The sequence below is a fragment of the Vanellus vanellus genome (assembly GCF_965231255.1).
Source record: "Vanellus vanellus genome assembly, chromosome: 23".
NCBI classification, from domain to species: Eukaryota; Metazoa; Chordata; class Aves; order Charadriiformes; family Charadriidae; genus Vanellus; species Vanellus vanellus.
Window position 1 is genome coordinate 3,203,387 of NC_138928.1, and position 21,798 is coordinate 3,225,184.

A 21,798-nucleotide genomic window follows, 5' to 3' on the forward strand; every position below is an offset into this window, starting at 1 on the left:
CCCAGGGCGGTAGTGGAGTCCCCGTCCCTGGAGGTGTTTAAGGGTGGTGTAGATATAGTGCTCAGGGACATGGGTTAGTGGTGGGCTTGGCAGTGTGAGGTTGATGATTGGACTGGATGATCTTATAGGTCTTCACCACTCTAGGAGATTCTGTGTAAGGGGAGGACTCGGGTGCGTGTCCTGGGGGGCTGTGGTGGCCAGGGGGCTCTGGGGTGGGTGGCACGGTGCTGTGGGGGATGGCACGGTGTTGAGCCCCTCACCGGGGTGGGAGTACAGGTGAGCTGGGGACCCCCCCGATCGCCTGTTGTGGGGCTGAGGAGCCCTGGGAGAGGGGCTGTCCCCAGGGGAGGGGGACTGGAGGGGGTGTCTCAGCGCCAGGGCTCTCTGTGCCGCAGGGGGGGTTTGTGTGGCCCAGTCCGTCAAGATCCCGCGGGAGCCCAAGCCGGGAGAGTTCGACAAGATCATCCGCCGCCTCCTGGAGACCTCCCACGCACGGGCCGTCATCATCTTCGCTAACGAAGACGATATCAGGTGCGGAGGGGCCAGCCTGGCTGGGAGGGGAGGCTGGGGACGGGGTCGGGGGGAACGCACTTCAGGGCGCCCGCAGAGAGCCCGACATGCGCTCCACGCATGCTGCTGGCCGGGGCGTGGGATGCGGGATGCTCATGGCAGGAGCCGGTCACCGCGACAGCAGCCGGCCGTGCCTGCAGCGTGCATACGTGTCTGCAACACGGTGTAGATGTGTCGGTAACGTGGAGTAGACGTGTCTGCGTAGCTGCCTTTGCAGCGTGGCACGGACGTGTCTGCAGCAGGAAGAGGATGCAGCCTGCAGCATGGCAAGGATGCACCCTGCAGCGTGGCACAGACGTCTCTGCAGCGTGGCGAGGATGCAGCCTGCAGCGTGGCGAGGATGCAGCCTGCAGCATGGCACGGATGTGTCTGCAGCGTGGCAAGGATGCAGCCTGCAGTGCAGCACAGACATGTCTGCAGCAGGGAGAGGATGCAGCCTGCAGCGTGGCACGGACGTGTCTGCAGCGTGGCGAGGATGCAGCCTGCAGCGTGGCATGGTCACGGCTGCAGCAGGGACGCAGCAGGGCTGGCTACAGAGCGGCCGCCTGGCATGGTGCTGCCATCAAACCACAGCAACACAGAGCTCAAAGGAGGAAAAATCCGCTTTCTCTCGGCTTTGGAAACCCCCGCTGTCACAACCCGGCTGCTTCATGCCGCTCACGGGTGCATCAGAGCTGGCACAGGGCCTCGCTCAGCACCGCTCGCGGCAGGACCCAGGCGCCGGTTCTACTTTGTGCAGCCTCAGCCTCCGGCGTGGAAGAGGAACGGGTCCAGGGGGACCTTTTGGGGACCCCCCCTTGCCACCTTGCCTGCCCGGCGGGGCTGGGGACGCAGCCACGCTTCGAGGTGATGAGCTGCTCTGCAGGCAAAGCGACGGCTTGCAGCTCCCGTTGTTTATGGAGCAGAATGATTCACATGGAACTACCCCTGATTTCCTAAGTATCTAATTTATTAATCAGCAAACATTATGTAAATGTGGGTAAACTGCGATTTTAAATCAGTTTACATCAGATGTGCAAATGCTCCGAGTTTCTTTTTTCCTTCCTTAATAGAAATGTCTGCAAACCTGACATTTACGCGGGCGTCTGGTGAGAAACGGGGGATTTACCTCGCTGTGTAAATGGCAAGCCCCATTAACTGGGGTTTGTAAACATTTACCCATCCAAATAGGATTACATCCCATGAACAGTGGTTTACGCACACCCACCTCGCGCCGGGTGAGCGTGGATTTACCCCGGGCACGGCGGCTGCTGTGATCCCGACCCTCGTGCCGGCGTGGGCTGCGGAGCCTGGAAGATGCTGCGCTGCCTCTCCCGAAACGTGCAGGGCCACGCTGCCGAGCAAGACGGAATTTCTGCCCAGCTCAGAGCGGGTGGAAATCACTCATCTCATAGGAACATCCTCGACTTGCCCTGGGGAGATCCTGCCCCGCACAAGGACCGCGGGCAGCTGGAGATGCTGCTTGTGCTGGGAGCGGGACGTGGGTTTTGCTCACCCCCCCGGCAGCTTGGAGCGACCCGGGATGAGCACGGAGCAGCCGGCACGGCACGGCACGGCTCCCCGCGCACGCCTGCCTCTTCCCGTCTTGTCTCCACTCTCTGCTCGATTTGTATGTTTTGGGGGTTTGTTTTTTTTTTTTTTTCTTTCCTTATTACGCATTTCAAACACCATCTGGACTTGAAATGATCAGCTCCCGATGGCGGGGGGTGAGTCACAAACCTGCCTCCGCGCTCCACGGGCAGACGGGGAGACAAAGCTGCCCTGGGCCCCGCTCCTACGGGGCTGGGGACCCACACAAGCCCCCGAGGGGACAGCGAGCCCTGGGAAAAAAGAGCCCGGAGGGTCGGATCCAGGAAAGTTCCCATCCACTGCTAAGATTTTCTGAACTGGCTGGTGCCGGTGCAGCGTGCGAGCGTGTGCGGCTGAGTGTCTGGCCACGATGAGGGATGCTCGGCAGGATGGATGGCATCCCCGACTCCCCACTGCTGCTCAGCTGCCCCGTTGAGCCCAGCAGAGCCCAGTTTAGCTCTGGCCTGGGCACTGGCAGCGCTGGCTGGTTCTCTCTTTATGGTTTGCAATGCTGATCGGAGCTGCGAGCCCACGCGCGCTCGCCAGCGCTGCTGCTTTTCCTGCCTGCTGTGGCACAGCCTGATTTTTCCCCCCCCCCAATGCTGGGTAATTAAGGGGGAAATTCAATTACCAGTCAGCAAATATGCAAATGAGGTGGGAGAAGCAGCGTGTGTGCCCAGGCTGGGGAGGATGGAGGGTGTGGGAGCTGAGCAGCGCGGTTCGGTCTCATGCATCCGTATGGACTGGGTTGCGCATAGTGCCTCCTGGTGCCCACCGAGCGCCCGGAGTAGGAGATGCGAATGGCGCTGAGCGCTGCCCCGTGCCAGCATCCCCTCTTCCATGGGGCCGGACGCACAGCCGGTGCCCCGGCCCCGCGGTGCCGGCGAGCGCCAGCGCCTGTTGCTTCTCTCCGCAGAAGGGTGTTGGAGGCGGCCAAGAGGGCGAACCAGACGGGACACTTCATCTGGATGGGCTCGGACAGCTGGGGCTCCAAAATCTCCCCGGTCCTGCACCTGGAGGAGGTGGCCGAGGGCTCCGTCACCATCCTGCCCAAGCGGGTCTCTGTCAAAGGTAAGGGGCTGCGCTGGGTGGGTTCCCTCAGCTCCCCCCCGGGTCGGCCGTCCTCCCCAATGGCATCCCCTTAACCGCAAGGGGTTTGGCTGCGAAAGACTCGATGTGTTTTGCAGTGGGTCTTTCCTGAGTGGGTTTTCCAGCCCGCGGCTTTGCCCGAGTGGCAGCTCGGGGACAAACCCACCGCCCTCTTATGTGTCCCCAGATCCCATCGCTCGAGAGACCCTCCTTCCCCTCTGCCTGGGGAGTTTGGGGCCATGTTAAGCATCTCTCTGCCATTCCAGCGATTTATCCCCTCCGTCCCCTCTCCCCCGGGGCAGGTTTCGACCGCTACTTCTCCAGCAGGACGCTGGACAACAACCGCCGCAACATCTGGTTTGCTGAGTTTTGGGAGGAAAATTTCCACTGCAAGCTGAGCCGGCACGCGCTGAAGAAGGGCAGCAGCATCAAGAAGTGCACCAGTAAGAGCTGTGGGGATGCTGCGGGCGAGCGGAGGCTCGTGAGCGTGTGTCGCTCTATCGCAACGGGGTGCACGGGGACGTGAAGACGATGGCAGAGAGCCCAGGGCAGGCGTTAGAAAAGTTTTGCTCGCATTCCCCTCGTGGCCTTTCAGCTCCGCCACGTCCTTATTGCTCTGGAGCTGCCAGCCCAGCTCGAGGCAATTCCGTGGCCATTGATACTCCGTGCGTGGCCGTCTCGGTTGCGAGAGTGGTTTTTTTGGACTAAGCGTCAAAGCCAGGTGGGAATTTGGGGAAGGCTGGAGAGATGCCAGTGCTTCTGCGGGGTGGGGAACGCGGGGGAAGCTCAGCTGCGCGGGCACTCGGGCGCCTGCTGGGCTCGCGGTGGCAGCGGATCGCTTAAGAGCGGGCAGGAGCGCTGCACAAAAATGCTTTTTGCGCATCCTGATGTGCCGTGCGTGATGGAGGGAGCGCGTGGAGCCTGCTCGGTTCGTGTGTGCGCGCGCGAAGGCACAGTCCCCGTGCAAAGCTCCCAGGGCTGCTCCCTCTCCTTGCACATCTCCCTTCCCTCGGCCTCGTCTTCTGCGGGTCCAAACCCATCCAGAACTGGGGGGGTTGGGACTGAATTCTTCATTATTTCACGGCATTTGGACAACCGCTTCTTTCTCATCGTGTGCTTGGCAGAAGCACAGTTGTCCCGTGGAAGGCACGAAGCCACCGGTGCATCCTTGCTCCCCGGCAAGCAGCTCCCGTCCCGGTCCCAGTGAGCAGGCTAAAAGCCGGGGGGGCGGCAGAGGAATGACGCCGACTGAAGGATGCGGCTCGTGCTTTGCCTTTGAGGCTGCGGCCGCAGCGTGCCCATGCCCGCGGGGAGGGTGCCGCCCCACGGGAGGGTGCAGGGCTGCCCGGAGAGGAGGCGATCGCCCCGGGGCACGCGCTGGAGTGGTGTTTGCCCGTGTCTCGTTGCCAACTGCTTTGCCGATGTGCCCCTGTGCCGCTCCAGGCAGGGAACCACATCCCGTCAGATCCCAGGCTCCCTCCTCACCCCCGCACCGTGCATTTTTTAGCCATTTCCAGCTAAAAGAGACTTGTAGGGATTAACGCAGTAAACAGGGCATCCAGGGGATCTGTCTTGCTGACAGCGCTGCTGCCGAGGTGATGGTTGGAGGCTCAAGGAGGTGACATGTTTACTGAGAGATGGGAGAGATTTACTGTCTGCCTGGCACCGGCTGAAGACAGATAACGACGTGGCAGCTCGCAGGCTGCGACGTGGCAGGACTCGGGGACATTTGCGCGTCCCCCCTGTCCCCACGGGAGGGAGGTCTGTGGAAGCCGTGGTGTGCCAGCAGGCGGATGGACCTGCCCGTGCCTGGAAAGTTTGATCATTAAGGGATTTTTTTCCCCCCTCCGTCTTCACCACCGAGGATGGGAGGGATGGTGCTTCTACGTCCTGTCCCTTTCAGGCATTCCCCAAATGTTCAGCTGATGATCTGGGGACACCTCTCTGTCCCCACAAGGGCTTTCCAGTGCTGCAGTTTCCCCAGGTAGTCTTGTGGCTAGTGCCTAGGCATGAGCTTGCCTAGAAGAAAACTTGCCCGTGGCCATGGCCATGGCCAGCTGAGACCTCCTCGCCCTTCCCGGTGGCATGAAGAAATCCTCGGCACCAGGAAATGCATGAGCAGGTCCTGCAGACCGCTGATCTCTTCATCTTCATAGTAATGTAGCATTTAAACAAGCAATATTTCAGGGCCAAGGTATTAGTGGAGGCAGCTGAAACCACGACGTGGCAAATGTCCTAGGAACTGTCTTTAAATTATCTGAATTTGTCAGCAAATAAATTATCTCCTGAACATTTGGTTGGCAGATAAACGGAGAGGGGAAATAACGCACGAGGAAGCAAATAACCTGCCGGTGCAGAGCCATGAGCTCATGTACTTTGTGCGGCTTATGCACATGTCCCGTTTGGGGCTGTTTTATAGAGGGAATTGGGCCGACTTTCCCCATGACCTTCGGGTTTGGGTACAGCCCAAAATGCGCAGAGAAATGCTGGCTTTTGCATCCCAAAAACCAAACCGAAGTGTCCCACCACCGAGCAGGACGGCTCACGGCTCTTGTTCATGTATGGGAGAGCTGGGAGGAAGGTGAGGGGTGAGGGCTGGGGTGGGACACAGGTTTTGGGGTGATTCCCGCTGTCAGCTGCCCGTGTTATCCCCAAGACCAGTCCTAGCACCCATCAGGAGCTGTGCGCACCATCCCCAGTTTGTCCTGCTGGGACCTGGGTCAGGCCAGGACCTGTCTCCCACCTTCTTTTGCAGTAGGATCTCCTCAGCATCCTTCCCCACCTCCAAGCTCCCTCCGCCGGGCTGCGTCCCCGACCCTCTGGGGTTGGGCAGGCTCCCGGGGGGAAGGCAGCCCCGGCTCGTGTCCTGCCAGCCGCCGCGTCGTTAATAATTCACACACGTGCGGCTGCAGACGGGGAGGTGCTGGGGGGCTGCGCGTGGAGGCGGAGGAGCCGATGGCAGCGCCGGCTTTGCCGGGCCGATGGGGTGGCGAGGGCAGGGCACGGCTTGGGGCCGCGTCCCCCACTGTGACCCGCATGGGCACCGCAGGGTGCTCCCAGGCCCTACAGGCTACTCTTTTTTCCAGAACAACTAATTAATGGCCTTCGTTTAGCAGGGCTGGATGGTAACTCTGCTTTGAAGCAGTGCTGGGGATTTCGCCGTGCGCTCACCTCTGCGGATAGATGCAGCGCAGCAACGTGGGCGGAAGGGAGAGGAGCTTTTATTTGATTTTTTTCCCTTTCTTTATTTGTGATTCTTCATATTCTTTTCCCTTTTTGTTTTGCTTCTCTCTGGTCTCTTCGTAGCATGGGGTGGTTTTTTGGGGGTACCGGCTGTTTTCCAGCACAGCGTGCCCCGGCCGGGCCAACAGGGGAGGATTTGCATTGCTCACCTGGTAGTTAAGATGATAAAAGGCTCCTGTTGACCGAGTCCGGGTCTGAGCGGGCAGGAGCGTCCCGGCAATGCCTCCGCTCGGCTTTCCTTCAGACCCACCGGCTCTCCAAACGGGCCCTGCCAGCCTCGCCGCGAGGACAGCTCAAGCCCTCATTGCAGAGAGATGCTCGCAGCGAGCATCCCTCCTTGGGGGGGACAGTCCCGTCTCCCCACATGGGCTCACCCAGCCCGAAAACGCGGCGATGGGTGCTGGGCGCTGCTGCCAGCGCCCAGGAGGTTTGGAGATTCAGAGGCGACACCGTCCCCCAGCTCTCCGGAGCAGCACTGTGAGCGATTTTGATTAACTCCTGCCAAAAGCCGGTGCTGGCGATGTGATGGGAATTGATGCTAATCCCGTCTCATCCACCGCTTGAGAAGATAGCGGCGTCCGTCCTCCGAGGGGTGCCCGCGGAGGCTCATCATGCACTTGAAAATTAATTATCAGCCCTGTAGAGCGATGCACGACCCTGCTTTTATAATCAGCGGGGTCACATCCCTTTTGCGGCCCTAATCTATTGCGAGTTTGGCGGAGATTTATTGTCTCCGTGTCGGGAATGAGCCTCGGCCTCCTGCTCTGCGTTGACCCTCTGTACGCCAGTTTAATTCCTGTCTGGAAAAAGCAGCTGGGGCCTGGGAAAGGGTGCCTGATGGACAGCCCCAGAGATCTCTGCATCTCCACGATGGCTCATCTTCAACACCAGAGCCGGCTTCTCCCACCGCGCTGGGCTGATGCCGCTCACTGCAAGCTGGTGGGATATCTGGGAGGAAAATCCAGCCTCCGCAGCCTGTGTTAGCCCAGCGGGTTGTATTTTACTTGCTGGGACCTGTGTGGGATTTGAGGTGCCTGCTAGGAAGCCGAGGAGCCGGGAAGGGACGAGTCCCGGGTCCCATGTGCCCCTGGGCTCAGCAGGCTCCGCAGGGTGGCAGCGGGGCTGGGACATCCCCGCGGGCTCAGCTCCCTTGGACAGTCTATTACACACTTTTTTCCTTTTTTTTTTTTTTATAATGGGTAATTATCTTGACAAGATAGAGTGGCTTGTCTGCGCCTTGAGAGATGAATGCAGGGAAAGGCCCAAAGTCGAGGGAGAAGATTAATAGCCCTTGTCAATAACGTGGAAGAAAGGATAACTTGACGGGTTTCGCATGAATAATCTCCACGTAGTCCAAAAGCATTTTTATAACTTTGAAGGATGGGCTATAAATTCACCTCCTTGATATCATCTTTTCTTGTTGGTCAGTTCGCTATCAATTTGCTTTAGGTGTCTTGTCAGTGGTATGTTTCGCTCTCCGTCCCGGCCCAGGGACGTCACCGCTTAGCAGAGACCTGCTCCGCATCCAGCACCGGCTTTGTCCCACCTTCCCGCAGCGGGAAGAGAGGGCATCAGTGACCACAGCTTGCCTGTGCCTTCTCTGTCCCCATCAGCGCAGACGCTGTGCCCTGGTCCCTCTGCAGCCACCGTAAAAGCCCACCTTGCATCAGGGAGCATCCGTGCATGGTGGAGCCAGAATGAATTTTGGAAACCCTTGGATGGCTTTTTAGGATGCTTCTGCCTCTCTGGAGGATGGAGGCAGTGCCTTCGGCTCCCTGAGAAACCCTCCTTCCCTTTGGCTGTCGCCGAAGGAGCTGTGGCCTGGAGGGGTGCCCGGCCGTGCCGCAGAGGCGCTGATGGAGGTGCAGAGGCCGTGGCTCTCCGATGTGGTGTCACCCCGTGGGAGATGCTTTCTTAGCTGTAATTAACGGCGTGCTAAATTAATCGGTGTCTTTTGCTAAACGATTAATGTGTTTCTAGTCCCGTTAAGGGCGGTTATGACAGGAGAGGCAGGCAGCTGTCGCGGGTAATTACCAGATCCTTGCAGGATGCTGCACGCCGGGATGGCCGGGGAGGCTGTGGTCAGTGGGGGGGGAGGGCGGCGGGGGGTGACGAGGGGAGCAGGGTGACAGGAGGCTTTGGGAATGTGATGGAGGACACGCAGCCAGTGATGGATACTGCCTGGGTGGTCCCTCAATGTCACTGATAGACACTGAGCCGGTGGGAGCTCCTGGCCAGATGAAGGAGGTCCGCCTGCGGGGGTGAGGATGGGGTGTCGATCACAGCCCAGCCCGCATCCTGCTTGGGGACCTGGGAGTACGGCGATGTCCCATGGCACTGGGCCGTGACATCCTCAGGGCTCTTGGAAGCACAGCTGGGTGCCAGCACCCACCTTTTCAGAACTACATTACAGGTTGGTTGGGTGTTTCCCCAGTGAACGTGTTTCTTGGCTGCATGTCACCCTCCTCCTGCCCGCAGAGGTCAGCTCCTGTACCCCAAACCTTCCTGGCGCGCTGCTCAGAGGGGCTGAGGTGAGAGCCATAGCGTGTCCCCCCGTCTGTCCTTCCTCACCCCTCCGGACAAGGGACACACAGGCACCGGGAGCACTTTTGGCTGGCAGAGAGGCTCGAGCCCTGAGCCCCGGCAGTGCGGACACAGCCGATGCCTTGGGCCGGCACCGCGAAATACATCTGCGATGCGGGGTTTGTTTTGGGAAGAGTTTGGGGTTGTTTGAGATGCGTTTCTGCCCTGCTGCTCCTTCCTGGGACATGCCTCGGGAGCATAAGCTTCCCGCTGGGATAGAGGTGCCCTGGCTGGCTGGTGGGTTTGTAGTTTTGGGAATGGGGTTGGAGTTTCCAGCTGCTTCAGTCCAGGGCAGGCTTCTACGCAAGGGCTCAGCTGCAGCAGAAGTGTCCCTGCGGGGGATGGCTGGGACGGCAGGGAGGTGGCAGCCCTGCTTTATGTGTATCCGCAGACCGAGAGCGGATCGGCCAGGACTCCTCGTACGAGCAGGAGGGCAAGGTTCAGTTTGTCATCGACGCCGTCTACGCCATGGGACATGCTCTGCACAACATGCACAAGAACCTCTGCCCCGGCAAGGTGGGGCTGTGCCCCCGCATGGACCCGGTGGATGGCGTGGAGCTGCTCAAGTACATCCGCAACGTCAACTTCTCAGGTCTGTCCGTCCCCGGGGCGGTGGGGAGGAATGGCCCCATTGGGGCTGAGTGTCCCAGGTTGTCCCCCGTTATGGGTGAGACGGCAGCACCCACAATTTATTCTTGTTATCCTTTGGCACCCGCCTCGCTGCAAACGCTGGGTGCAAAGACAGGGTGGGTTTGCAACAGATGAGGAGGTCTGAGCTTCCACATGTCCCGGGAGCCTTTGGAGAGTAACCGGGCAGCCATCCTGCGCTCCCCCTGCCGTCCTGCCTGCCTGGCCTCCCCCCTCCCCCCTCGCCCGCTCCCCCCTGCCGCCCCCAGCTCACGGCTGGCACAGGTCCCACTGAATCGTGCCGCTGTGTCCTTGTCTGTCTTCAGATCTCCTCTGGAAATGCATCTTTTCCTCTGCTCTATCTCCTTAATAAACATTTTCTGTCTTGTTCTCCTTATTACTTCTATTTATCTCCACTCTGTGGTCTCCTCCGCAGTGTCTCTTTTATTTATTTTTCCCTCTTGCTTGATTTTTCTCTTCCTTCCTTTCATTAGTATTTATCTGCACAGTTCACTTGATTTAGCTTTAAAGCTGCTTTCCCCCCCTTTCTTAAAAGAAGCAGTAAACCGGCTGGTGTAAGAGCGCTCGGTGCCTGGCGTCGCTCGCTCAGTGAGCTCCGGCTCCTGCGGGAGTCGGTGGGTCAATGCCATAAGGTCCCCGCACCAGCTTGGGGTTGGGTTTGGTTTTCTTTTCCCCAGTTCCTTCCTCCACCCTGTGCCTGCACCGGCATCATCCTGGCAGCTTGCGGCACTCCCGGCAGTGAGCAACCCCACGCCAAGGGGGGGAAGCATCAAACCAGAGCCCCCTTCGACACCATCACCCAGGGCACCCCGTGCTGTTGGGTGCTGAGTCCTCCCTCTCTCGCAGGCATTGCGGGGACTCCCGTGACGTTCAACGAGAACGGAGACGCGCCGGGGCGTTACGACATCTACCAGTACCAGATCAGGAACTCCACTGCCGAGTACAAAGTCATCGGGCAATGGACCGACCACCTCCACCTAAAAGTAAGGCTGGGGGCTGGCTGGTGCCCGTGGCGTGGCTGTGCCAAGGGGGAGGTCCTGCAGATTTCTTCTGCACCCATTGAGGCCACGTAGGGTGTAGCAAACCCCGCTGGGAGCCAGGGAGCCTGTGGGCGCACAGTTAGGCAGCCAAACTTGGGGGGAGTCAGAGGGGGAGGGTGTCCCCTGAGTACACGCTTGTGGTTCAGCCGTGGTGACCCACCATCAGCGCGTGTGACCGTGTCCCACAGGCTCTGGGCATCCAACTTTGCAGCTCTGTTAAGGGAAGAAGAAGCCAGAACAGAGCAGAGGGGGTTTTCCCAGGGAAGAAGGGGTTTTGTTTTGGGCTTCTGGTGTTGAATCTTCCCAAAAAGCCGATGGAGAGCTTCACCACCTCCCATGCTGGGTAGGGCTGGGGACGTACTGATGGGGCGAGGGGCCGGATCCGGGCAACACTGCCATGAGACGAGGCAAGCTGCCCCCCCCATGCCCCAGGGATGCTCGGCAGATGCCGAGCTCGAGTGGCAGTGGGGCTGGTGCCATCTCGCCCTGCAGGTGGAGAGCATGCTGTGGCCGGGGGGTGGGAGCCAGCTCCCCAGCTCCATCTGCAGCCTGCCCTGCAAGCCGGGCGAGAGGAAGAAGTTGGTGAAGGGCATTCCCTGCTGCTGGCACTGCGAGCGCTGCGATGGCTACCAGTACCAGCTGGACGAGTTCCACTGCAAGCGGTGCCACTTCAACGAGCGGCCCAACGAGAACCACACCAGCTGCACCCCCATTCCCATCATCAAGCTGGAGTGGAGCTCGCCCTGGGCTGTGGTGCCCGTCTTCATCGCCATCGTGGGCATCATCGCCACCCTCTTTGTGGTGGTCACCTTTGTGCGCTACAACGATACACCCATCGTCAAGGCGTCGGGGCGGGAGCTGAGCTACGTCCTGCTGACGGGCATCTTCCTCTGCTACGCCACCACCTTCCTCATGATCGCCGAGCCCGACTTGAGCACGTGTTCCTTGCGACGCATCTTCCTTGGGCTCGGCATGAGCATCAGCTATGCCGCCCTGCTCACCAAGACCAACCGCATCTACCGCATCTTCGAGCAGGGCAAGAAGTCAGTGAGTGCCCCCCGGTTCATCAGCCCCGCTTCCCAGCTGGTCATCACCTTCAGCCTCATCTCGCTGCAGCTCGTGGGCGTCTGCATCTGGTTCATCGTGGACCCGTCCCACTCTGTCATTGACTACGAGGACCAGCGGACTACAAACCCCCACTTTGCCCGGGGCATCCTCAAATGTGACATTTCGGACCTCTCCCTCATCTGTTTGCTTGGGTACAGCATGCTTCTCATGGTCACCTGCACTGTGTATGCTATTAAGACCCGCGGGGTCCCAGAGACCTTTAACGAAGCCAAACCCATCGGGTTCACCATGTACACTACTTGCATTGTGTGGTTAGCCTTCATCCCTATATTTTTTGGGACGTCGCAGTCGGCGGAAAAGGTAAGGGAGAAGGGGAGAGGTCTGGCTGGTGGCCCTGTGGGCTACAAAGAAGGGGGTTGAGAGACCCTGACATGTCCTAAGCAAGGAAGGGCGCTTCTCTGCGATCCTGCCGGCTTGGGAATTGTGGTGGGAGGTGTTGGTTTGCAAACCTCTTGCTCTACTGGGGAGCAGAAACCACTGCCTCCAACCCCGTTTTCCTTTTCCCACTTTTTGTGGGTTTCCTCACTCCTGCCTTCCCGGCTTTCCTGTTTCATTTCCTCCCTCTCCCTCTGGTTTTCTGTGCCCTCTCGGCCTCGCTGCCCCTCTCCGGACAGAGCAGCCGTGGGCAGCACAGGCTGCTGCCGCGTGGACTGGGGGAGGATGAGTCCCCGGGGCAGATCCAGGTCCCTGGAGCCATTAACACCATTTCCGCATGGAAAAGGGACCAAGTGCTGCCCAGCTGGCTCCTTTTCCTGATGCTGAGTCAGTGATGGAAGCTGGAGGGATGGACCTGCCCTCTGAAACCCCCGAAAGCTGGAAGCGGGAGAGGGCGAGGGCACAGAAGAGGGAATAGAGCAAAGAGCAACCCCTCGGAGCGTCCCCTCCCTCGGCGGGGCAGGCGGCAGCTTGCGGCTTCTCACTTGATTACTGTTTCACTGTGATTTTAATTAACACCTGTGTGTTTGGCAACACGGCACTGACGATAAATTGCTCGGCGGTGGCGGGCAGGGTGGCACAGAGCTGCGGCGGGGAGGAGCTGAGGGCCGTGGGGTGCGAGCATCCCCTGCGACTCCGGATGCGACTTTGCGGACAGCTTAGACGAAGCCAGGGCAGATAATCCCAGACGTGGATTTGTGCTGTAAAACAATCTGTTTGTCTGTCTGCCTCCTCTTCCTCGGCCCCTCAGACTTGGCCTGGAGGGTAGTCCCGGTGCCGGTACCCGTGGGAGCGAGCCCAGCCTGGGTGAAGCTCTGTGCTGAAGTGAGAGGGAGCGAGAACAAAGAAGACAAAAAATATCTCATGAATGAGACCCAAATCCCCTTTGCCTGCCAGCCAAAATGAGAATCCCGTTTATGTTAAATGCAAACAGCTCACGCCTGCCAGCCCGGAGCTGCCTGTGACAAATAAACCTCGGTGTTGCCATTCCCTGGAAATCCCCGGGGTGACCCACCGCCCGGATTCCCTCTCTGGACCCATCACGACTGGGATAATTTCTCCCGAGTGTGTCCCCCGTGATGCTGAGCTGTTGAAGCCAGGACTTTTGGAAACGCCTGTTGCCAAAGGGCCAGGGGTGGTTTGCTGAGAGATCTTTTGCTGCGGACACCGGAGTTTCAGACGTGTCCTGGAGAGCTGTGTCTGCTCAGAGCATCAAACCCCGGAGCTCGAGGAGACCGCGTCTGCACAGGCACCTTTAACTTTGGCTCAGCCAAAAAGTCTCTACCGAAGCAGCCCGCGCTGGCTGGAAGTGTGAAGGAGAATTAAAGGAAATAAATGGAGCCTTTTGCAGCATTTCCATTTTGATGAGATGGCAGGGGAGATACTAACAAGAAAGCAGGTTTTTTAAGAAATTATTGCAAAACAAAAGCTCCCTTAAAGCCTCCTTAATGTGCTCAGCATACTGTGGGTAATAAAGATGGAAATGATAATGATTGTAGATTATGCGCAAGGTTGCTCACCTCTTCACTGCAGCTTGTCATGGGATAATTTAGGGCTGCCGAAAGCTGGCTGTCAAGCAGCAATTCGACAATAGGCTGTGCCTCACTTCGGGGGTTTGTAATGTGCAGGGCTCCTCTGTTATTAGGCTGCTAACAAGCTGATTAGAGGCGGAAAAAGTGATGTTCCCAACTCCCCTTGGACGCAGCTCTCTCTCTCAAAGCCTGCCGCCGCCGTGGTGTCCGCTGAGCGATCCCCGGAGGGGTTGGTGGTGTTTCAGCTCGGCGCTCGGCCGTGCCGCCGTGGGACGTCAGCTCTGAGCCTCTCCGGGCTGTGGCTGAAGGGCGATGGATGCGCTCGAAGGGGCAGCGGGAGGAATCTGGTGCTCAGCGCTGCCTCGATGCTTCAGCTGCTGGTTTGGAGTCTTGGGGAGAAAAAGGTCAAAAAGGTGGTGGTGCGCAGCCTGCGCAGAGGATCTGGCTCTGAGCATGTCGTTAGGATGAAAACTGGGGGTGTTGGCATTGGCATCACCCCGCGGCGGTGCTGGTGCTGCCCGGGATGCTCGGCGGGGCATCCCCAGGGCGCCGCAGGGAGCGATGCTCTCGCCTTTGCCCCGTCGCTGCCAGGACCGAGGCCCCGCTGGGCTCCGTGGAGGGTCAGCACGCCTGGGGGAAGAAAAGCCAGGAGCGCCGGCTGGGCCGTTGTTCTCCCCGTAGAGCACGGCTGGAGTTTCAGTGGAGCCCTGAGGATGCCACGGGGCAGATCCACACCTCCAAACAGCGCTCAGCGCCTCTGCCCGTCCCCATCTGAGCCTGCGGCTGAGGCTGCCTCATGGTCCAGAGGAGATGGATAAAAATCTCCATTTTTATTTTGCTTTACCTCGTGCCTACAACTTTGCATGGAGGTGGCATATTATTATAACAAGTCCCCCAAGCCTTTTCTCAAAAGAACCTCTTATCCCTGCCGATCCCAGCGGATTACAGAAATAGCAATAACAGAAGATCTAAAGAAAGAGACAATTTCCTGCGCTGATAAGGCGGCAGCTGAACAGCGGTGTCATTGTCTGGTTCTCTATCACATTTGCTTTCAGCGAGGGAAAAGAAGGAGAGAAGAAGAAATGAGAAGGAATGTCCAGTGGTTTGAGCAGGTTTTCCCTTCCCTGGCACCTGTGGCGGTGGAACATCTCTCGTAGCTGGGTCAGGCCTGGATTTAGGGGAGGGGGTTGCCAATTAATGGCAGAGACTTTCTTTAGGACAAACACAAAGCTGTGCAGGACTGTGCCTTGAGCCTGGGCTGCTCCCGCCGGGGCAGGATGGGCTCATCCAGCCCTGGGGCAAAGGCTGAGCGTGGCGCTGGGCTTGGGGACTTGTGCTGGGTCATTTAGGGTTGCTGCGATCCCTCGACACAGCGTCATCATCCTGAGTCAGAGACAGGCTGTGTTCTTTGATCCCATCCACGGAGCAGCGGATGCCGCTGAACCGGGAACTGTACTTCTTTTATAACGGCAGCGCTCACCTCAAAGGGCTCTGGGGGAAGCTCAGGAGTCGTTAACGGAGGGGCAAAGCAGGGTCCTGGGTTGGAAACCAATTAAGAGAGTAAGAACCAAAATTGTGAGAAACGGTCATTTTTTTGATGTGGCAAAAGGTTAACTGTGCTGTGCTTCATGGCTGTGTTTAGACTCCAGGCTAAAAATATTTCTCTCTGAGCTGAAAAAGGGTTTGCTGCAGCGTGATGTGAAGGTGTTGAGGTTGGCGCGGGCTGCAGAAAACGGGGCTGTTTCTGGCAAATGGATCATTAGGGTGAAGGCGGCCTCGTGAGACCCAAAAAAGGCTGCAGAGGTTTGAGGAGGGCAAAGAGATGGGGGGAGCGTGGGGAGCCCAGAGCTGGTGCCGCCCGGGCTCTCGGTGGCGGGGAGTCCCCGGCGGTGCTGGGGGCTGCAGCCCCGACCCAGGCGCGGAGGGGGAAGCGTACCCGGAGATGTCTTGTCTAAGCTCAAGCTCAGCTGCTCTCTCCCTCTTCACCGAAACGCCTCCGAGTCCCGAGGCACGGGTGGGAGTCACTGCAGAGGCAGGAAATATGGAAATTGCTGGATTGAGAAGTAGAGGCGCCTCCGAAAGGCATCTGCTGAGGACCAGGAGGAGGAGCAGGAGTGCGGGCAGGCGGGGGAGCCGGGGAGGTGAAGGGCTTCGGAGCCTCAGCCGCGTCCCACGGGGTGTCACGCTGGTGCCAAGCAGAGTTGTGCCAGTCCCCGGGACAGGGGTTGGGGCGCCTGAAGTCGGTGTCCCAGTGCTGCCCTCGTGCCCGGCAAGTCCAGGGCATTTGCTGCACAGTTTGATGTTTCAGTGAAAAAAAGAAAAAAAGGAAGAAAAGAAAAAAAAAAAAGAGCAGATATTCTGGCACAGAGATATGTTTTGACTTTCCTTGATGAAATGACATTTTTATTTCCAAAAACTGCCTAGATTGACTGCGTGCTTATAGAGAGAAGGTGGAACAAACAAACCGGCGCATATGACAGCAATAGGTTTTATTCTGGGGACAAACAAAACTTTTCTGTTGACTCAGAGCAAGCTTTGTTGCTTTTTTTCATTTATTTTATTTTGGGTTGAGTTGAAAGGCATGTGTGTTTGTTTCTGAAGCAGGAGAAGAGAGTAAAATGTTTCTTTGCATGGTCACACCTTGAGACCCGCAGGTCCTGGGGCGGGATGACAGCCCCGTCCGGGAGCTGTTGCCTCCCGCTGGCTCTCGCTCGTGGGTCGGAGCTGCCTCCGTGCACCTTCTCCCCGGGGAGCTGTGTAGAACCTCTGTGCTCAGCGTCTGTCCTTGGTCGTCTTCTTACTCTGTTGACTGCAGGAAAGTGAGCGCCCAAGTTGAGCGTGTGCAACTGGGGAGGTGGGGAGGCGCTGCCCCCGCTCATGCTGCTCCTCCAGGTCCTGCCACCTCGCACGGCACTAAATCCCGTGCGGGAAACAACTGCAGAAGAAACACTGGACACCACGCTGTGCCTAAGCCATGGGGTAAAGTTCAGAAACCGCCTTAAGCCACCTCCTAAAACCTTGTTAGCATCCTGCAAAACAGCCGTGGTGACTGAACACAGCTGGAAAAGAAAAAAAGGTGTGTGCGAAGGCACCCGAAGTCCCAGAGCCCTCCCCCTGCTCAGCCTGGAGAGGCCCAACAAGTGAACTACACGGGAAAAGGAGAAGATGCTGAAGAGGACAGAGCCCTGTGCTGGGAGCAGGGATGCTGCTGGGAGCAGGGATGCTGTCGGAGCAGGGATGCTGTCAGAGCAGGGATGCTCGCGGAGGAGGTTGCCCGCCCGGCCTCCCGTGTTGCTCGGGGATGAGAGGTGGGGATGGGCGGAGGGAGGGGGTCTCTTCGCCTCCCATTGCCACCTGCTTCAGATGCCCCTGGCTTGTGAGGAGCCTGCCAAACGCTTTCCATAGAAAAATGGATTATTCTACAGTCAGATTAATGGGCTTTCATTTTGCAAAACATCTGTCACTGTTAGTCCTGGACAGTGAGCGTGAAATTAGTTTTGACTGCAGAAAGGCAACGTCGGTGTGTAATATGTGACTTACATGACAACGGCTCAGGGAGCCAGCTGGGGAATGGGAATTACCTGTTGAAAGGAGATGGGAAAACGGGGGGTGCCCTGGGCTGGGCCCTGGGTGTGGGTGTCCCCGCTGTGCCCATCACCGTGGCATCAGAGCTCCTGCCCCTGCACCCTGCGGCTGCTGGAGTGTGCTGGGAGCGCTGGGGAGGAGAGAGGGAGGGTGAGGAGGGTGGAGGGCACCATCTCTGGCGATGTTTTTGAGTTGGGGTGCCGGCGGGTTGCTGCCGGAGCATGCGTGCGTGCTGGGAGGGCTCGTGGCACACAGGGAGGCTGCACCAGGGCCCCAAAACGTGGGTCAGGGCACCAGCACCGCCTCCCCGTGTTTGTGGGTGGGGAAGTAGCAAAAGTGAGCTGAAGGCTTCCCCGGGTGCACCTTGGCCCATGCAACAAGTCGAGTCTGATGTTTAAGATCCAATACTGCCAGCATTCCCAACCCTGGCTCCCCACCCCTTCGTTTATTTAACCCCAACGTTTCCACCTTCTCCTGTTTCCTCTCCTCCTTTCCCAGCTGACCCTTTCTGGGTCCTACAGAGCCGTGGTGGGTCTCAGCTCCTGCCTTTATGTCTTGCAGATGTACATCCAGACCACGACGCTCACCATCTCGGTGAGTCTGAGTGCCTCGGTGTCCCTGGGCATGCTCTACATGCCCAAGGTGTACATCATCCTCTTCCACCCGGAGCAGAACGTCCCCAAGCGCAAGCGGAGCCTCAAGGCGGTGGTGACGGCAGCCACCATGTCCAACAAGTTCTCTCAGAAGGGAGGTTTCCGCCCCAATGGAGAGGCCAAATCGGAGCTCTGCGAAAATCTGGAAACACAAGGTAACGTGGCTCCCTGCAGGGTTGAGGAACTGGTCTTGCTGGGGACTGATGTGATGGAGAAGCCCAAAGCCTTGGCTCACCGGTGGGCCATAGCCGCACTGTCTTCCATGGGCAATGCCGCCAGCGGTGCTCCTTGGCAAAGGGACATCTCAGCTCCCTCCTTCCCCAGGGCTTGGCCCACCATCCCCCAGCAGCGAGGGCAGCGTGGGAAGGGCTGTATCCCGCAAGCTGGGGACCACTCTGCTCCCCACTGTGCCCAAAGCCACCCCGAGGAGGGAGGTTTGCTCCAGGTATCTGCGCTGCAGCCGCAGCGTGTGCGGGGATTCCTGGCTCTCGGAGAGGGGACAGCATCATCTCCTGTCTGTGGGCAGGGGAGATTCCCCCTTTCTTCGTTTAACCTGAGAAAAGCTCTTTTCCATCACTGCAGCCACATGGGTGAGACAGGACGTGTCCCGCCTCCCTCTGATCGGGAGTGTTCCTGGCGCTCCCGTCCCTCTGCAGACCCATTTACGTTATCCCATGGGAAACGCTGCCGGGTGGCTGGCATGGGAAATATGCCGGAGACACACTCATGCTGCTGCTGGGTGAGGTGCTGGCTGGGGCACGTGGAAACCTGCTCGAACACTCGGGGAAGGACCCTAACGTCAGCCCACCCAGGGCACACGGGGCCGTTCCCGGGGGGGCTCTGCTGTGGCTGATGGAGAAAGGTGTTGGGTGCCTCCTGGGGGCTGTCCTGGGGGCCAGGCTGGAGCTAAGGCTGACAAAGGGACAGAGCCATCCGTCTCCCCTGGGGGAGAGGCTGGGGGCTTGGGAAACTCTGGGAAAGTGGGTGTGTGCCTCTTCTACGTTTGGGTTTCCAAAACCAGAGCCTTCCAGGAGGAAGAAACAGAGCCAAAGCTGCTGGGGTCCTGTGAGAAGGGAAATCCCATTTGGGCTAAATCTGAAGAAAACCCCACGGAAATACAAATGTTCCTCACGTACCAGCAGAGTTTCTGGGTTCCAGCGTCAATGGGATGGAGACCAAAACAGCATTTCCATGGAAAGCCGTGATTGTCTTTGTAATCCCATGCTTGCTCTCTTTCCAGCCTGAGCTATTTAATATCCTTTGGCATCTCTGTGTAACCTCCGTGTCCTCATCGCTCTGTGTAATGGCTCTCGCTGGCGGTAGCTCTGTACGCAATGTCTCTCCGTGGACAGTCTCACTGCACAATCGACTCTTTCATCTACCTATCCGCATTGTGAAGGGCAGCCACACGGTCAGCCCCCCCTCGGCGCCTGTGCTGGAGGTGGCCTTTGTCAGCCGCTATCGCAGATCTGGGTGGTCTGTGGCCCTATGCCAACGTGGCAGTGGGTAGGGGTCCCTCTGTCACCCCTATTTTGTCTGTGCAAGAGACGCTCCACGCAAGGCTGGGGTATCTGTGGGCTCCCCAAATGGAGGGCGTGCTGGGAGCACGTCCCCTGTCCTGGGGAGCCACCTGGCGCCAGACTCCCCACGGCATCGGTGTCACAGGCTGCGATGCTGCCAGGAGCATTGGTGTGCGGGACCTTTTTCTCCCTCCAGCCACCCGCAGCTCCTGGCTAGGGCTCTGCCAGCACGAAGGGCTCATACGCCCTTTGCAGCAGGGCTGGGAGGCGCAGATGCGGCGAGCACCTCGTCTGGGACCTGAACCCAAACATTCCCATATGCTCTCTGCTGCATTGAGCATCCTTCTCCCCCGCGGGATTCGCAGCAGGAGCCTCTGAGGATCGTACGTGCCGGGAGCAGGGAGAGCTGAGCCTCCCGTCTGCCGCATCTCCGGCTCCGATGTGTCTCGCATGGGGAATACGGGAGCTTGGTGCGAACGGGGCTGGCAGCGGACTCCCGAGGTGTGCCAAGGCGGGGAGCCGGGCACGGCATCAATGCTGGGGGCAGGAGGCACGGTGCGGTTGTCAGCACAGCATCTAGGGGCTGTTTTTCACTCTGTCACTGGCGGGTCACGTATCCTTAAATAAACAACAGAATAAATAATTCACAGGGCTTTGATATGGGCAGATTGGCTAGGAAAACATTGCGGCTAACAAATAGCCCTGTCAGCTCTAATTTCTTATGGCCTATCTAATTGTTATCTGGGAATACCAGTCTGAAATCTGCAGCAAGGTTCATTTGTCAGTGAGGCACCGAGACCGAGGGAGAGCTGCTGGGTGTCCCCTCTGCGCGGTGCCGTAGGGACGGTCTCTGCAGGGGACACATTTGTGCTGCTCATGGTGTCTTGGGCTTTGCTGTCTGTCCCAGCGCTTGTCCGTGTCCTTGGCTGGAGGGTGTCTGTGTGTCTGCTGAGCCCCGCGGTACCCGGGGACCTCATGGTGGGATCTCCGCAGAGCATCGTGCCCGGCCGAAGTGCTGAGACCAGCCAGGGCGCTGCAGGCTGCCGCTTCCACCTCTCCCCGAGCTGTGGCCGCTGCTAAAAGCCAGTGAAGTGCCGCAGCCTGCGAGCCCGAAGGCAGCGGAGCAGCCCTGCGGGGAGCGGGAGGATTTATTGCTATCTGGTATTTTCCTGGCTCTGGGCCTTGCTGCGGCTCCCCTGGTGTCAGCGTGGGACGCGTGGTGGCTTTGCAGCCATCGCTGCCTCCTCTCCTTGCGTGTTCAACCCCATCCCCAGGGCCGGTGTGGCCGGGGAAGGTGGAAGGTGGCAGCAGGTTTGCCTACGTGTTCTCCAGCGCCCGAGCGCGGGCACAGGGATCCTCGGTGAGGGACGCAGCCGGGCTCTGTGCCACCCGCTGCTGGCACTGCCTGTGCCCTGCTGCTCCGCGCCCGGCTGCCACGCAATGGTGTGCGGGGGTGCAGGGCGCCCAGTTTGGACCCCAAATCGTGCTCTTGCAGGGCTGGGGCGAGCTGAGCTTTTGGGAACATGGAGCACCTGCGGGTTTGTCTGTAAGAGGTTGCTGAGGGAAGTGAACAGGAGCCTGAGAGCACATTCTGCAGGGCTCACCTCGCGTCCTGGGGTCTCTCTTTGGGATGAACTGGCTTTAGAGAGTGCCCAAGGGCTGCCGTGGGGCTCAGCCCCTCTGCCATGACTCAGTGCCCTCGCAGGGAACGATCCCGAGTGCCGGTGCTGGCGGGATCCATGAGCACACCCCAAGTCACATCCCCACCAGCACCTCCTGGCACGACACTCAGGACAGGGTGGCGGGATGGGAGCCAGAAGGGGAGGGTGGACATTAATGATACATGTGAGGTTTGTCTCTCTTTCCAGCACTGGCTACCAAACAGACCTACGTCAGCTATAGCAACCACGCGATTTAGCTCCAGCGATCGCAACTGCCTGGCAGAGAGGGAGGCTGCGCATGCCACGACGCGGGAGGGAGCTGAGTCGCATCACTCGTCGCAGGACGCTGGAGGGGGAGCGGGACAGGACGGGGAGGTGGCAGCGGGAGGGGACACGCTCCTGGCGGGGCCGCTGGGCAGAGCTCCCAGGGAAGACGGCGATCAACAGCAGCAAAAAATAAAAATAAAGAACGAATAAAAATAAACCACCGACCAACCGACCACCGTGACAATGCATGCCTCCCCACGGAGGAAGAGGAACAG

General features: G+C 58.9%; 1 protein-coding gene across 1 annotated transcript in view; it reads left to right on the forward strand.

Moving 5' to 3' along the window:
• Positions 1–21,513, forward strand: part of GRM4 (glutamate metabotropic receptor 4) — a gene marked incomplete at both ends in the record, with an annotated part of 42,636 nt that extends 21,123 nt beyond the window's left edge. Inside the window, 8 exons of the mRNA XM_082494640.1 lie at positions 396–531; positions 3,056–3,210; positions 3,531–3,671; positions 9,446–9,646; positions 10,549–10,685; positions 11,235–12,170; positions 17,984–18,230; positions 21,464–21,513. Of these exons, the coding sequence (XP_082350766.1) occupies positions 396–531; positions 3,056–3,210; positions 3,531–3,671; positions 9,446–9,646; positions 10,549–10,685; positions 11,235–12,170; positions 17,984–18,230; positions 21,464–21,513 (2,003 nt within the window). The remainder of the gene's footprint in view (positions 1–395; positions 532–3,055; positions 3,211–3,530; positions 3,672–9,445; positions 9,647–10,548; positions 10,686–11,234; positions 12,171–17,983; positions 18,231–21,463) is intronic.
• Positions 21,514–21,798: the final 285 nt, after the last annotated feature.